This window comes from Odontesthes bonariensis, chromosome 2 (genome assembly GCF_027942865.1).
Source record: "Odontesthes bonariensis isolate fOdoBon6 chromosome 2, fOdoBon6.hap1, whole genome shotgun sequence".
Taxonomy (NCBI): Eukaryota; Metazoa; Chordata; class Actinopteri; order Atheriniformes; family Atherinopsidae; genus Odontesthes; species Odontesthes bonariensis.
Window position 1 is genome coordinate 5,669,348 of NC_134507.1, and position 16,340 is coordinate 5,685,687.

General features: G+C 42.7%; 1 protein-coding gene across 1 annotated transcript in view; it reads right to left on the reverse strand.

Moving 5' to 3' along the window:
- Positions 1 to 16,340, reverse strand: part of ttc7a (tetratricopeptide repeat domain 7A) — a 79,438-nt gene that overhangs the window by 45,500 nt on the left and 17,598 nt on the right. The window contains exons 7-13 of the mRNA XM_075474644.1: positions 16,046 to 16,215; positions 13,479 to 13,542; positions 13,128 to 13,265; positions 10,133 to 10,216; positions 9,156 to 9,260; positions 3,697 to 3,814; positions 3,125 to 3,182 (exon numbers count right to left, since the gene is read on the reverse strand). Of these exons, the coding sequence (XP_075330759.1) occupies positions 3,125 to 3,182; positions 3,697 to 3,814; positions 9,156 to 9,260; positions 10,133 to 10,216; positions 13,128 to 13,265; positions 13,479 to 13,542; positions 16,046 to 16,215 (737 nt within the window). The remainder of the gene's footprint in view (positions 1 to 3,124; positions 3,183 to 3,696; positions 3,815 to 9,155; positions 9,261 to 10,132; positions 10,217 to 13,127; positions 13,266 to 13,478; positions 13,543 to 16,045; positions 16,216 to 16,340) is intronic.

A 16,340-nucleotide genomic window follows, 5' to 3' on the forward strand; every position in this document is an offset into this window, starting at 1 on the left:
AAAAAAAAACAGCTAGTGAACTAGTGTTACACCATAACTTGCATCAATTTAATAAAAGCAGCATACTGGGGTAAGAGGTTCAGTCCCAGTTTAAATTCAATTTAATAAGGTATTATGTCAACTACAGACAGAACAATGCAGAGATTTGTACTCCAAGTACAACATAGGGGGAAAAGAATCTGTAAGTCATCTGTTTCTATTCAACCACAACAAACTACTGTATCTTACAAATGCAGTAATTTTAAATCTATCAATGAGTGCAGGTCTTTACATACAAAATAACCTCATCCAATCCAGTGTGACACATTAACAGGAAATTATTTTTTCACATTGCATTAAGCCTCCTTATGTGTCAGCCAGCAATCAGACACAGGTAATGACAAGAAATGAAAGAAAAAAAGTCTAAAGTTACTATACAATAGAATTGTGTCCCATAGTAGATAGATAGAAAGAGAAAGATAGATAAATACATTACTCTATCTATCTATCTATCCATCCATCCATCCACCTATCTACCTATCTAATAATAACATGCTGTTGTTGCCCTACACGCTGGACTGGTTACAGTTAACACAGGACAAGACGCCTAACCACCATAACCACGTCAAACATGATTGTACATTTTGTAGAATGGGTGTCAGTTGCAATTATGCTCAGGTCAACTCAAACTCAAGATTCATGACGAGACAGTGGTAGAGGAGTTGCGGCGTGTGAATCAAACTCGTTGCAAGGAGTTTCGAGCTGTCGCTAAACAATCAACATGTCAAATTGTACTTTCTCCTTCATAAGTGTCTCTGGTTTTAGGACGTTTTTAACTCACAGCTTTTATGACACAATGTCAGTCGAAAACAGCTGCTCTGATATCTGGCTTCATCGGCGAGAATGCCGCTAGTGCTAACCTAGCAATGTCGAGGCACCCATGGCTCATCCTTCCTTGCGTGTCAGCAACAATATTATGCCAAAATCAACAACAAACCACATGGTACCAGGCCTTAAAGTGCTCACTGACACGGTTTTGATATAAAGTATTTCTACTCAATGAATTCGCCAAAATATCTAACGTTGGTGAAAAATGTTAAGTAGCCAAGAGCCACTGATAAGTTAACTACCTGTACTTAGCATTTACACTCTCAGCCAAAAATGTTTCAGTAAGTCTGCAAAGAACTGAAGCTTGCAAAAAAATATCCGTCCCTAAATAATTTATACCGCGCGTGTAAGAAGAGCATGTCATGATAAATAATACTAGCACATGCATGATCTGGTCATGTAATATTGGTACGGATAAAGAGTTTGGAGCCAGTACCGACTAGCTAGCTTACCTCTCCGGGTGTCTCCGCTCCAGGTGTCTGGTGAACGTTGATGTGGTCCCGGCCCGGCTGTTTCGGTGAGAGACACTTTGCAAAACTGCAAATGTCTTTATGGTCCGTAAATGCAAATTTGATGATGCCGGAATTTGCTGACATTATTGTTAGGCTACTAGGTCTGACTGAGACTGAGCTACAACGTAAACGTAAAGTTTTGCACTGGCTCTACACTTGCGTCTTTTGATTGGATGAGCGCCAGTTTCTTAATCACAACAAAATACATGCATGTCATTGATTGGTTGCATTTGAAAGGCGTGAAAGGTGAAATAATTTAATGTTGCATTATCGAATGTTATGTTTTGTATCATGGACATTATTTGTTGCAAATCTCCCGAGACCAAGACAAGACCAAGACCAAAGACGGTCGAGACTGTGACAAGACCGAGAACACGTAAAAGTGGTCTCGAGACCAAGACCGGTCTCGAGACATCCAACTCTACCGGTCTTAACAGGCTAGCAGAGTCTCCGTTGTTGCCTGTTCGTTCGATAGCATTATCCAACTGTCAGTGTCCAACGGTAGAAAGTATCCAACTGTCAAACGGTGGAAAGTGAACTAAACTTCTCAAACGAAACATAACTCAAGAACTGAAACCAAACGGACACAGAAAGACAGTGTGTCGAACTGCTCTTTCTCCTAAACGTCTGTAGTTGACATGTTGACTTAAAAATAACTCATTAAACTCTTTTCCAACTCCGTATCGTCCGATGTCTCTCCCGTTCACAATCTCCTCGCCCGCTTCTCTTCCCGTTCCCATGACAACCTCGTTACCCTGTCAACCGAACAGCAGGCCGTATAGGAAGCTATAATACTCCGTCAACAGAATAAAAGTTCATATGACAAGTTGTCTACAATGTTAGAAATACAATACATTACATTAGATGCTTATTAAAACTCTTGTTTAAAACATATATTAGTGCACCAAAACATATTAACACATACTTGGCTTTAGCCAATATTTCAGGTGTGTTACAGATATTACTCAATATCAATGCGTCCAATGTAAACTGTGCAGACGGAGCAGTCCCCTGCTTCCCAGCAGTAAACACCGTAACAGGTGCAGCTATCGCTAGGTGGCTACGCATTGACATGAAGGGAGGCAAAAATAGCGCCAAGCGATGCGAGGTCTGACTTTTTCATGCAAAACTATTTTGTGATGCAAATGTATTACTCTTTTGAACGCATATTGTTTTGAGAAGCAAAACGCTTTATTTTTTAAACCCCAGCCAACTAGCCGGACTACCTTCGTTAGCGCCAAAACTCGCCTGGAACTCGGCTCACAGGACGCAGCGGGGGGTAAGTCAATGTTCATAAATGATATTGCTAATATGGGATGTCATACAGCTTCATGTCAAAAGAGGCGAACTATCCCTTTAATATAAATCTAAATTAAAAAAATCTTGCCAATCTGCAAAGTAGAGTGGCTCTTTGAGCCATATACCAGTATGCTAACTTGCTAACAGCGACTTAAATCAGAGGCAGTTAAAAAAACTAGACACCACGCTGATTAGTTCCTTCCTGTATCTGTGGCATACAATTGTTCCCTTTCAAGAGACCACTGGCAGGCCCTGGGTCCATTCATTTTGATGGTAGAAGCGAACAACCGACATAGCATGATAATAAAATGTAATAATTTCACCTGTTTTAATGTTGTTAGTACCTATGTACCTATGCCTTTATGCATGTAGGTTTGTATGTGTGAAGAAAACCACCAACAGCAACTGAGAAAGATGTGAAGGAGAATTAAAGTACTGCGACATACCTGTTCAAAGCTTCCAGTGCTTTTTTGTTGAATTCATTCCGATCTGCTTTCAAAGGAGCTGCAGAGAGAACAAGATCAAGCTTTGTTCAATTGTAGCTTTTTACATTTTTGGGTAATTCCACAAAAGAGAAAACTGACACAGAAACAGACAACTGTGCACACTCTTACTGATGTCCCATTTAGAGTTACCTGTTAACATAACGTGCATGTCTTTGCAACACAGTGACAGCGTGTTTCAGATCTGGTGAACCCACAGCAACAGAACTACTGAATATAAATTTCACTGAAAGATTTTTGTCATAGTTAAAAGAAAGATTGTGTTTAACATTGGTGGGATACAGGATTTAAATCGCATCCCTTAAAGTAAATTCAGTCAGATTTTGGAGACTTCTGAGGTACAAAAACTACACTTCTGGGGAAAAAAAGAAATAAAAAAGAAAAAAGTCATAAACTCCATGACAAAATACCTCCTATCAGAACAAATTGAACCCCCCCTCTCTCCACTTTTTGTTTTTAAGTGAGAGCATATTATACGTATATTCTTTCCTTTTGTTTGTTCATTTTTTTCTTACCCTCAGAGGCCTGAAGGCTGAAGCAGAGTCCCAGAGCCAGGTAGGCCCTGGGCAGGAATGCCCCTGCTTCCTCCCCCATGGACACCACACTCTGGGACAGAGCCTCTGCCTCTTTGAGCTGAACACAAACACATAAACACATACTCTTAATTGCATGCGCAGTATTGTGTAAAAGTAAGCTTATGCTAATTTAAAAGATATTTCAATGTGCAATTTTTTTATCATTCACATTAGAAATAATCAAATCAGTAAATGACACTTAACGCGGGAACGCGTACTGGCTCGGCAGGTTGTACTAGGCAACTTGCTGTCTGTTTTTTTTTCAACGTACTGTCAGACTGCCTCAGTGATGTTGTGAGCAGGGCTCTGTGGGGACAATACCATCTACTGTAGTCTGCTCTGTTGTCTGTTCTTTTTGTAGCCAACACAGTGCTTTGGGGTTGAAACAGCCTCGCCCGTGGGTGAGCAGGATGGATAAGAATCGTGTCAAAGTTTTTCCAAGGACAGGTGACATTTGTAACAACAGGCACAGGCACAGGCAAAATCCAGCAAGATTATTAAATCCAGGGCCTGAGACATCGTAATGGAAACAGGACTTGTGATATCCCTTTGTCCACACTGTGCAGAAAATGGTGCAGCAGGGATCAAAGTATTGACGGTTGAGCCTTGTGTGAGTTTAATGTGAGAACAGTCCAAACAGAGCCTGCTGAAGGACAGCACAGAGTTTGCTGAAGGACACACAAGCTCGCCCACACACTGCACTGCGTGGCCGAGCCGAGCCGAGGTGCTCTGTCACTCCATGTGAGGTATGGCTGGTGGCGGGTGGGCAGGTGGGCAGGTGGGCAGGTGGTCGTAAGGGGGTAATATGCCTTTGACGGCAAGCCAGCGCACCAGCCAGCCAACTGCTCCGGCACCCTCCCCTTCATCTTGCTGCTCTGCTCTCACTCCGTCTCTGATCTCCTTCTACTTTAAAGAGTGCTTACAACAGGCAGCCATTAAAACAAACAGCCCGTCCACGCACATCTTAAGAGTATTATGGTTTGTTGTTTGTTTTTTTCTTCTCCGTTGTCTTCTCCGTGTCACTGTCGTTGAGAGGAAACCTCACATCTGCGTTGCTGCTCTTCAAGAATTTAGAAAAGCAGCTTTACTTTCAGATCACTAAACACGCACTTTGCGGCGACATCACAGGTTTGACGGGGTTTTCTTATCTACCTGTGGGACTGCTACACCTCATCACAAAGCTACTGTTTCCTCTGACGTAAAAAAACAAAATGTAGCTGGATAGATTACAGTCCAGACTGTCAAGTGGAGCTGATGGTGGATAAAGGTGGCCCATTTATGTAATGCCACACTGCACTATGGCCATAGTGTCCCATTGTGATTAAAACTGTAAGCTCCTTAGTGTCTTTGGCCAGCCATGATCTCCAGCCACTGACAGATGTGCTCTCTTCTTTCGGCCATTGGCTCCTCTTTTCTAATCTGACCCCTTTTCTGTCTGTGTGTGTGTGAGTGACTCACTCGTACCCTCTTCGCTCATTCCCTCTCTGCCTGCACGATAAATACAGCTGTTGTTACTTTCTCCTTCTGGCCCAGGAAACAGTGATGTGTATGACCTCGGTGTCAACCCCAAAACACAAGAGTGACGCTGCGCTAAAACTTAGAGAGTACACACCCTGAACTTTTACGTCTCTTACACTAAATTACACGAGGACACTAAATCCATGCCACTGTATGCAAGGATCGTGCATTCCTTAGGAAATTATATATTCATGTTACATATGATACATTTGTTTATCGCATCCAGAGGAGTCAGATGAGGTGGCTCGGGTATCTGGTTAGGATGCCTCCTGGACGCCTCCTTGGTGAAGTGTTCCGGGCACGTCCCACCGGGAGGAAACCCCGGGGAAGACCCAGGACACGCTGGAGAGACTATGTCTCTCGGCTGGCCTGGGAACGCCTCAGGGTCCCCCAGGAAGAGCTGGAGGAAGTGGCCGGGGACAGGGACGTCTGGGTTTCTCTGCTCAAGCTGCTGCCCCCGCGACCCGATCCCCAGAGAAACAAGATAGATGGACATTTGTTTATCTTTGATGTTACTTTTTTTTTTTAAATACATGCCCTGAAAATATTAAGAAAGCCTTTCTTTAGATGTTAATACTCTCTCATAGCTCATGAATGTTAAAAAAAGCAAAAAATTTTACAGTAATTATGACATGAGCAAACTTCATTCACTCATTTGTAGGGATGGGAATCAAAAAACGGTTCTTGTTGAGATCCGGTTCCCAGTGTTTCAATTCCTTGGAATCGTTTGGTGATTTTGCAAACGATTCCCTTATCGATTCCTTATCGATGGGCGCAAATGACGTCACCACGCAACGTTGCGTGGCGAGTCCAGCGCAGCCAGCAGTCAACAGTAAACATGGCGCAAAATGAATGAATGTCCCGTTTTCGATCTGCTCCAGACTAACGTCGGTGAATCTGAACCCAGTAATGTTAGCAACGTTAGCAACGTTAGCATGTCCTCGGCTAACACTGCAGGTAACTAACTAACTAACAAACACTGCCTATCATGTTAGCACCATTTGCCTCATTGTAAAACCTGCTGTTAGTAACGGTTAAGGTTAAATGAATGCCTTCTCAGGCATTACATTTAGATGAAATCATGAGAGACAGAGCCTGACTGGCTCAGAGCCAGAGGCTGGTGGTACTACCCCCAGTTCACCTCTACCTCCAGCTTCTCTTTTCACCAGAGCAGGCGAGAGTTAAATTACCCAGGCCAGGATAGACCAATGTGGACCTCACCGTTGTTGGGTTTGTAAGGTCATAACTCGTGTTACTTCTAAACTAAACAAAGTTGATGCTAATCGACCAGTTTGTTGTCCTTTTCCTCCAAATGAGAATCGATAAGGGAACTGATAAAGAACCGAATCGCTAAGCAAAATCGAAAATGGAATTGGAATCGTAAAAATCTTATCAATTCCCATCCCTACTCATTTGGACTTAACTGATGGACGTAACAAAGCCAGGTGACGAGCTGACTGAGGAGCTGTACATGGTACATGGATGAAACATTCCCGCAAAGCAAAGGACAAAGATATATCGCAGTGCTTCCAATGCTTACTATCTAAAAAAAGTCACTGAAATGGCAGCAAACTGCAACTGCGGAAGCCAAGACAAGAATTTGACTGCAGAGGAGCTGCAGCGTGTGTTCTGTCAGCGAAATGAACAGCACTGATGCACAAGAAACACAAACTGAAACTTTTTGGGAAAGTTATTGAAAATCTGTTTCTAAATCAACAATAAAAAGAACTTCAAAGCGTCATTCGCTAATTTTTTTAAAGGGACACTTGTGTAATTTCTTCCCCCATCTAGTGGTGCAATTTTATTTTGCAAAGTCGAATGAATTTGCTCTCTAGCGCCTCGCGTTTTCAAATGTGCGCTGCAACTTCTTGAACTACGGCAGGCGGTATGTGTCAAGATTCAAGAAGCTAATAGATTCAGACTCAAGGTCCATACAAACAAAAAGACATCAAGACACACAGTACAAAGGATTACATAACACACATACAACAACACTATAAATACAGATGACAGATAACATCTCAGATAACATAAGTTGATATAGCCTTTGGTGTGCAAACAATGCAATTAGTCATATTCCGGGAGTTACCGAAAGTGACGTCGACGCAGAGGTAGCGTTAGCAGCAGTGTGTAATTGCTATCTGGAAAATGTTCTTTTAAATAAACTCCCGGTAAACTTACAAACTTTCTAATGCCTCGTTTTGTGAGTTAAGAGCCTATGTGTACTACGGCAGAAGTTTGGTAACAATCAATGCATTATTAGTGGGATCATTTACGAGATAAAATCTATTTACCATTAGCTCCAGTAATAAGCCATTCGGCGGACATGACATCAAAATGGCGTCATTTCCACTTGCAGGCCTGGGGTTGGAGAAAACGCGATTCGAGGTGCTTTTTATCACTCTCGGCACTTTGTCGTTTCTCATAGACCGGAAGGACATGGCAGCCTCCATAGAGCTTGCCCGCTCTATGTAGATACAGACAAGTTATTCTGCACTCAGGAGGATAAGTGAGATTTTTGACAGAGATAATTTTACACCAATGAGGACTAATTTATGAATGAATATGTTGATTTGAGCTAATAAATGACTTAATATATCACATAGTGTCCCTTTAAGAATAACTCCTGAGAAGTTGTTGTTTCTTGTCACTCTCAGAACCCGACAGTGGATCAGCCATAACATTATGAACAACAGCACTCCCCCTACAGACCCCCCACCGTGGGCTTTTTAAAAACTACTTTGGAAGGGCTCAAAGAAAACTACAAAGAGTTGTTAAAATTCCCCAAAGACACCTCTAGGACACCCTCAGATATTCCCCGTTTCAGATCATTTGAGGGCATCCGGAGGACCCATTTCATATTAGTTGAGTGGACAAAATGTTGTGGCTGGTTGGTTAACACAAAGTATAATATAGATGGCATGTGACAGTTGGCTGCTGTAGTCAAAATTTTGAAAGCACAACAAACAGACAAACAGATCTAAAAGCCAGAGAAACACTGACAAATGGCCAAACTATGGCCAAACAACTCGGCTGTATTATCCCCAAAACGGCAAAGGTTGTGGGCCGCTCCAGATGTGGTGAGTAACTACTGAAAAACTAGTGTTCCAGGGGTTAACCTCTGATGGGTGATCAGTGGCGGTGCAAACTATTTACTTTCTACTTTGTTACTAATAAAGGAAGGTAAAAGGAGTGAGCAATTAGTTAAGGCTCAAACAATCTGCTGATAAATTCTTGGTGCTTGATACCACGGGACACTTTTAGAAGTCCTGTTGAGTTCACTTGGAAGGACAACAACATTGTAGGAGGTAGTGAATATAATGTTTTGGCTCCTCGACTTGTGACACCTTATCACATGTTGTGCTAATATTATGAGACAGTTGTGAGCGGGTCAAGCCAAGAATGTGTCCTCTGTTTTTACATCTTTTGAGTTGAAGGGGTTTTGGAGCATTGCAAAGGTGGATATAAATATACCTTGTGTTGTGTGGCAGTAGTTCTCGTTTTCAAGTTGTTTTTATTTCACCTGTGGACCCCTAGACCCCTAAATCTCTCGCTGGGAGCAAATGTCCTTGTTTGTGTATTTTCTTTGTCTAATCTTTGAACAAAAACCATTAGAAAGAATGATAAACTCCACAGCAAGACCGAACAGACGAGGAAAACGGCGCCACCTACAGAAGCTTGTCCTGACTAAATTCAAGCAGCTGCTTGTCTGTGCAGAAACGTCACACCAAGACTGATAAACAAGAGGAAAAGATACTTTTATATGATAAGCACTTTAATAATAATCTATGTAACTGCGTCAGATGAGAAAACCCAACTGAAAGTGCGTGCGTGTTATGTGCATCACGTAGGTGGTGTAGGTGGATGTTCTGCGTATTCACCCAGCGCAGTTGACCAATGCAGATTTTAACAGCCAACAGGGGCAATGAAGGGTCCTTGGGTCTCATCCTGGCACACTCTTTAAATACAGACACAGCACCAACCCACTGTAAAACACAAAATTACACACACACACACACACACACACACACACACACACACACACACACACACACAAAAATGTCAGTGATCAGATTGGGATTCATGTGAATACAGTAGGCACAGATGACATGGATCGGATTTAAGTGAGCGTATTAAACACACATCAACTGTCCTTACACAGCCCTAATAGACCCATTTAGACACAAAGACACTTAATACATGTAGGGCAATCATTAATGGACACATGCATACACACATGTGCTCACACACACACACACACACACACACATGGGCTGGCCCTAAATAGAAGCGGATCTGACGGCACTGAGGCGGCCCCCCTCTCCTTCTAGGGAGCAGACTATTTCAAGAGATCCCCATTGATCTGCAGTGTCACTTTATCCTGCAACTCGGATCAATTTTTTCTGTCACACACACACATGAAAACACACACCAAGGGACGGAGAAAAAGAATAAGTGAGTTATCTGTGAGTTATCCAAGCTGCTTGTGAGGACTTAAAGAATGTTTTTTTTTTTTTTTTGCAAGATCACCACAACATTAGAACTGCCCTGTAGTTCATATAGACAAGATTTATCAAATGGTTTAGATTAATCTGGCTGATAGATGCACTTTCACAGTTCATTTTTAGCAATTTTCAGTGTACTTGGTACTATCCAAACAGTTTGAATCTAGTTGCAGCCTCTATATCTGCCACACCAACCAGACGGAGCTATTTGTTGCACCTGTGGACATGAGGGTAAGGAAGGAGCCCCGCGACGAACAGGACAGAGGCATTACAGAAGATAGATGTCTCCTTTGGGTGTGGTTAGCTGTGTATGTGAGGCACTGGTGCTGATATATAAGGAGAAATGAGCTCACCTTCCCGGCCGCCATGAGTGACAGGCCCAGCTGGTGCCAGAGGTGGAACTCGTTGAATGAGAACTTCATGGCTCGCTCCAGACACTGAGAGCAGAAAATGCAGACACAAATATGTTTTTGGTTATGCAACTTTGTACAAAGAAGGACACTCAAGAGGAGCTCTGAGCAGAGCCGAGTGAACACGCTGCAATTTAGGTGTAGAAAATGCACCTATGACTTCTTCTTTACAGAGAATTTCCGCTGAAAGGCCACTTGTTCTTGGCCACATCTTCCGAGCTCGAAATTGCTTGTCAGTCACCGCTCACCACCCACGCTGTGCTGCTTCTATACATAATGATGTGATTGATATGTGTGGGGTGACGCTCAGTCAGATGTTGTCAGTCATGCAGAAGCCAGCTAAACCAGGAAAAAGACCTGCCTGCTATTATGACTGCATAAGATGCTTTTACTGGAAATGCCACTGACCATGTGACACGCGGACGAAGATGCCCATGCTGGATAGAGCCACAGGGCATTATCAGCCTCAGTGGGATCTAATTTAATAAGAGAATGTGGACTTAGTAACTAAATGTTAATCCTGACTGAGCTCTAGATTTTTCTTAAATGAACAACTGAACTAAGTGTGTGAATTCTAATGTTTCATGGATGGTCGGTGGTCTTTAAAGAGCAATGTGAAGCTGTTGCCGTCTTTGCTAATACATAGCGCTCTGACCATTTTTAATACTGCTTAATGAAGCCCCAAACTATTACAAATCTCTATTTAAGCTCTGGGGTTAGTGTGTAAAGCTAAAGCTGGCGTGCAGCCAAACTGCAATTAGGGAAAACTGAAGTGGATACTGTAGTTAAAGCTGACCTAAAACAGAATAGTTTTGTCATGTGGGTATGTAAATAGGCACGGGTTGCTAACTGTGTTGCCCAGAATTAAATGTATTGACAGTAGTAGGTTTATAGCTTACTGCATTGCGTCATAAATAATACAGGTTTCAGTACAACTGAACTGTGCTTAATTGCATGTAATATTTCAGCCTTATGTAATTAGGCTATGTACATTTTTCACCAATACATTTCAGACAAAACCCTTTAAGTCCCCAAAAATATTAAGTCTTTAACCTTTCCATAACATATCTTTTTATCATATCATGATATATCATGAATAAGATACTGGGGATTTGTGCTTTAAACAACACCAACAAGGCAAGCCTGTGTTTTCTCCATAGAATATTAGAGAAACCAATGCTGACTGCTTAGGGGGGGGGGGGGGGGGGGGCTATACAGACATTTTGCATGTTGGCACGGGAAACAGATGAAATGAGAAGCTAGCGCAGGCTGTGAGTGATAGTGACCAGGTGCTGGCTGCTGCAAGCGGGTGCAAACCGCAAAGACTAGGCCCGTTCTAGTCGGCGGGTGTCGGCTGCTAGCTGCTGGAACTCGGTCAGCTAAGTGAACAGACTCTGACCGCTAGCAGCCAGGATTTTGGCTCAGCTGAGTGAGTGAACACCAGCTGTTGGGACAAGGCCTAAAAAAGGGGGCCGGGCATTTGTTCCTAACCGCCAGATCTTAGTGGCAAGCAACGAGCAGGTGCTTGCTGCTAACTGGCAAGACTACCTGCTAATGGAAGGAGATAAGGGAGTGGCCAAATTAGCACATATTCATCCCCAGAACCCTTATTCCCTAAATAAGGAAAAAGGTGTAGAGTGATACCCAAGCCATTTCACGACCATGAAAGGTTTAATAATGGCAAAAACTACAAAATGTACAATTATGATGAACAAAGATGAGTTTTTTGGGAATTAATAAGTGCAGAAGCGGGACTGTACAATAGGTTCAAAAATTTAATAATAACCTGTATCACTTTTGCATTACTTTCTAATAATCCTGCTGGGCAAGCCTTCATTCAAATCAACGGGGAAAAGAAGTAGCACACTCGTGCAAAGTTTAGTATTTTTAGCCAAAACAGGAAACAAACAAAAGAGTCATCGTTACCACGACAACGGAAACACTCTTTGAAATTCTTCTGGGAATCATTACATTCAGCAAAACTATCGTCACAGCTCATATGGGCACCTGCCAATCGTTTTGGGAGGACATTTTGATTAAGTGCAGCAAATTCTGTTTATAAATAAATACAAAAAAAATACAAATACAAAAATAACCCAATAATACAAGCAGTGATGATGTAAAATACAAATAAAATGTTTAGTTTTCATTTCACAGTTTAAAGCAAATCTCTGAATATAGAACCGTTGATGCCTTTTGGTAATGTTTTTCTGACTTTGAATCAGACTTTTTTCCTGAGACATTGTTCTTACAGTGTTTGGAAAGCATTAGAAAAATCAAGCCTTATAATGATATAAAGACATTATTGTGTGATATCAATTTGATATTTGATAATACACAGTTATGTTCCACCTACATCTTCCATGAATTTATCAATGCAACAGGAAGTATGTAATCAGTCAATGCTAATGTTATTCCTGACATCAAAGAGGCACGGCCCTGACTGGCTGACATTTCATTTCAAATAAATGTCCCATCCTAGCCTCATATATCAGCGAATCAATCCAGCAGTGTAGGAGGAACTATCTCAGTGTGTGTGTGTGGTCTGCTTTATAAAATGACTGATGCTATCTATGAATCAGTCAGACAGGTGGACAAACCTAATTTGAGACAACCTCTCAAATCTCCGCCTCTCCAACTTCCCACATCTGGCTAGAGGTCGCAGAACTGAGCTTGTAAAACAAAAGGTGAGACAAACTGAGGAGGAATTCTGAGCGAGAGAAGGTGGAAGGAGCAGAAAACGACAGACATTGTGGGGGAAGCTGAGAGATGAGGAAAAGACAGGGTGGCAAAAAGGAAAATACACATAATCCCTACGCTCAAAGTGATAAGGACACTCATTAAAAAGTTTGGCAAAGGCAAAGCTCTCACAAGCACGTCTCATCCCTTCAGACCTCCACCGTGGTGTGAGAATAAAGGCGAGCGTGTATCTACACACCTCAGACAGCATGGCATACTGCCCCCTCCTGGCCATGCCGATGGTGAGCAGGTCATAAACGGAGGTGGCATCCTGAAAGCTGGCCTGCCGGGCCTCGGCCTGGTCTGGCAGGCGACTGATCACTGCGTCACCGCTGGCCTGGATAGACACACACCGAAACGAGAAGAGGAAGAGGAAGGAAGGGATGAAGACGAGATGAAGGAAGCTAAAGGTGTTCGACAGACAGCTGCAGGCTTGTCCAATAAATATGTTGGATCGTTCAAACTCCTTGCATGCTTTGAAAACAGAAAGAAACTGAGAGGAGAGTGCACATGATGAGTGTGTGTGTGTGTGTGTGTGTGTGCATCTCACCATAGACTCCGTGATGAGCAGCAGCAACACGGCCTCCTCCACTACGTCCTGTGGACAGAAGCAACTGCCAGGACACAGAAAACAGGAAATAGTACAAAACAGGAAGTTTATCCCTTTCACACGCACACACAAGTACACACATAAAAGATAGTTCAAAGGTGAACTGCCAGGAGTGTCTGGTTTCTGTCTCACCTGTGGGGCTGTAACACAAACCTGACCACCGTGGATGTATCACCATACAGCACCATCTCAGATGTCTCACACACGCACACACACACTACCGGTGATCAGCTTCTCAGTCCCCTTTCCCTCTCTGGCCGGCTTTGTGTCATATTAAAGGACACACTGATCAGATGACGCGGTGGCCTTTTTAAAAAGAAGTGAGTGATGACAAAGGCCATGAACAAAACTGACATGCAAGTTTTCCTCTGGGTGATTTCTGCTGCTGCTCCTCCATCCTTCTAATCTCAGACATGGATTTAGATCTTCACTTATGATAGTGTGGGCAGGATTAGTCATGTGGCAGTGACTAAGTATGGCTCGCAGGGGGCTGAGCAACCGGCGCAGGAGCCCCACAAGCAGCGAAATGCAGCAGCAGCGCTGCGGCGATGCAGCTTAGCGCGCCGATCAGACAACCAGCGCGTTCCTTTAGGACTGAGGAAGAGAATTTTTCTGTCATGTCATCTCTCGTGCTATCTTAAGCTCGTTATACTCTTCTATATTACGTCATGCCTTGCTGATGGGTTATGTAAAATACGTGATAAATGCTCTTTCCCACAATAGAACTGAGTTCACAGGTGTCGTCCACCTGCATTACTCATACACTGGCTTCATACCGAGTCTGGAAGTACGAACCTCGTGCTGCGTTCTCGTTCTGGTGTCGAAAACAGAACGGACTATCAGTGAGCTGAGCTTCAGCAACGTGCCCGCCCTGTCACTTTAACCTGCAACAGGTTTAAACTAAGACATCGTGACCTCTAGCGGGATTTTGGTGGTTTCTGTAGGACAGAGCAAAACCACAGATGCAATTAAACCTCTCTGAGTCAGATTTTTGTCCTTATTTTGTTGCAAGACTATTGACTGCAACCAGAATGGTTGTTTTGGCCTTAACCTTGTAGCACCCAAGCATATGAATAATTATTGAAAAAAATCATGTTGGCTCTTCTTGCATCTTTTTGGGTGGGAATAAACCAATATTTTTGGAATTTTTGGAATTGGGCTATTTTTGATAATTTTAGGCAATGTTGCATATTTGCAACTGTGGGCTTTCCTGATTAATTTTGTAATAATACAATTTGGAGAGCTGAGCTCCCATTAGCGCTGTGAAAGGTGGACAAAGCAGACCACACCAAACGAGACCAGAACCAACTAGAACAGACCACCGCAAAGCAGAGTGTAATTCACTGAGCCAAGAAAATGATGCTGTGACAACTGTCGGCACATAAAATGTAATGTAAAAAAATATTACACATGAATGTAAATAATGTATGTAAATTTAAAAAAATCAAATAATATAATGTAAATAAATAATGTAAATAAATAAAAAGCTTTTTGCATATCTGCAACTGTGGGTGCCACAAGGTTAAATATGGATGTTGTAAACTGTTATAACCTACAAAGTTTTTTTTTTTGTTTTTTTTTAAAAAGGGGGGATGCTTATATACACTCTAAACCTGTCAGAATGGAAGAGCTACACAAACACCACAGTTTGTTTCATGGGGAGCTCTCAAGTTCAGTATCAGCAACAACCAAACGTGAGATATGGTCACGATGAACTTGACCTTTGGCCACCAAAACCAAATAAAAACTCATTGTTTGTGCCAAAATTTGATGAAATGACATCAAATTTTTCAAGAGGTCCTGTGTTCATGAGACTGGAGTGGACAGCTTTGATTTTACACTTTGAAGTTCCAACTTGCAGAAATCTAAAACCTAGAAGGAACTGACCTGAAACACTGAACCTTTCCGGTATAGTTTTCAGCAGTGCGATGATGAGATTAATCACCACGTGGAGAGAAAGCGCTCGTAAAAACAGACATTTTTCATTTGAAACATTTAATTTGAAACTTGGATTGAACCCCGCTTGTGGAGTTTTGTGGCTTCAGTGCTACCAGTGGAAAGGTCGGCCCCTTATCTTTTGCCTCTTACTGACAAATGTGTTTCTTTTCTCGTGGTGTTGGCAAACTAGTGGCCTCCAGGTAATCACAGGGTTGGCAGTTTGATCCCCACCTCTTCCTGTCCATGAGTCAGACTGTACCAAGTGCCAAGATATTAACAGGATGGCCCCGGACGAAACTGACTCTCATGACCTGTAGGCACAACTTTGATAAAGAAAACTGACACCCAGACATAACTGCTTGCTGAATTATTTATAGTTGATACAATCAAGTAACAAAACCCTATCATGGGACTCATTAACCTCCTTAAACGTTTAAGCTTAGAGAAAGTAATCGCACTTAGAGCACCGACAACTGAAGAGACTGGACGAGAGATTTAATCGGATTAGGGCCGACTGAAACATAAACTGGCTCAGGAAAGAAAGATGGTGGAACGAGGACCATACGAACCAGTCTGTGCTGTAACGTTGTGGTGGTTTGACGGTGGGGTACATGGCGTCTTTGGAGGCGGCGGCTCCCTCTCTGTGGAGCCAGACCGAGGGCGGGGGGCCCAGCGGGGGCCAGTAGCTGTCCTCACTCACAGAGCTCAGCAACACCTGCGACAGCTTCGTTGCTGCGGACTGAGATGCAACCACAGTGCGTCAAAGCATCAACGCGTTGACAAATGCATTCATCGTGGCGAGAATGACACAAAGAGTTCAGGTATTCATAATGGAGATAAAGATAGCGTGATAACGGTGTTAGG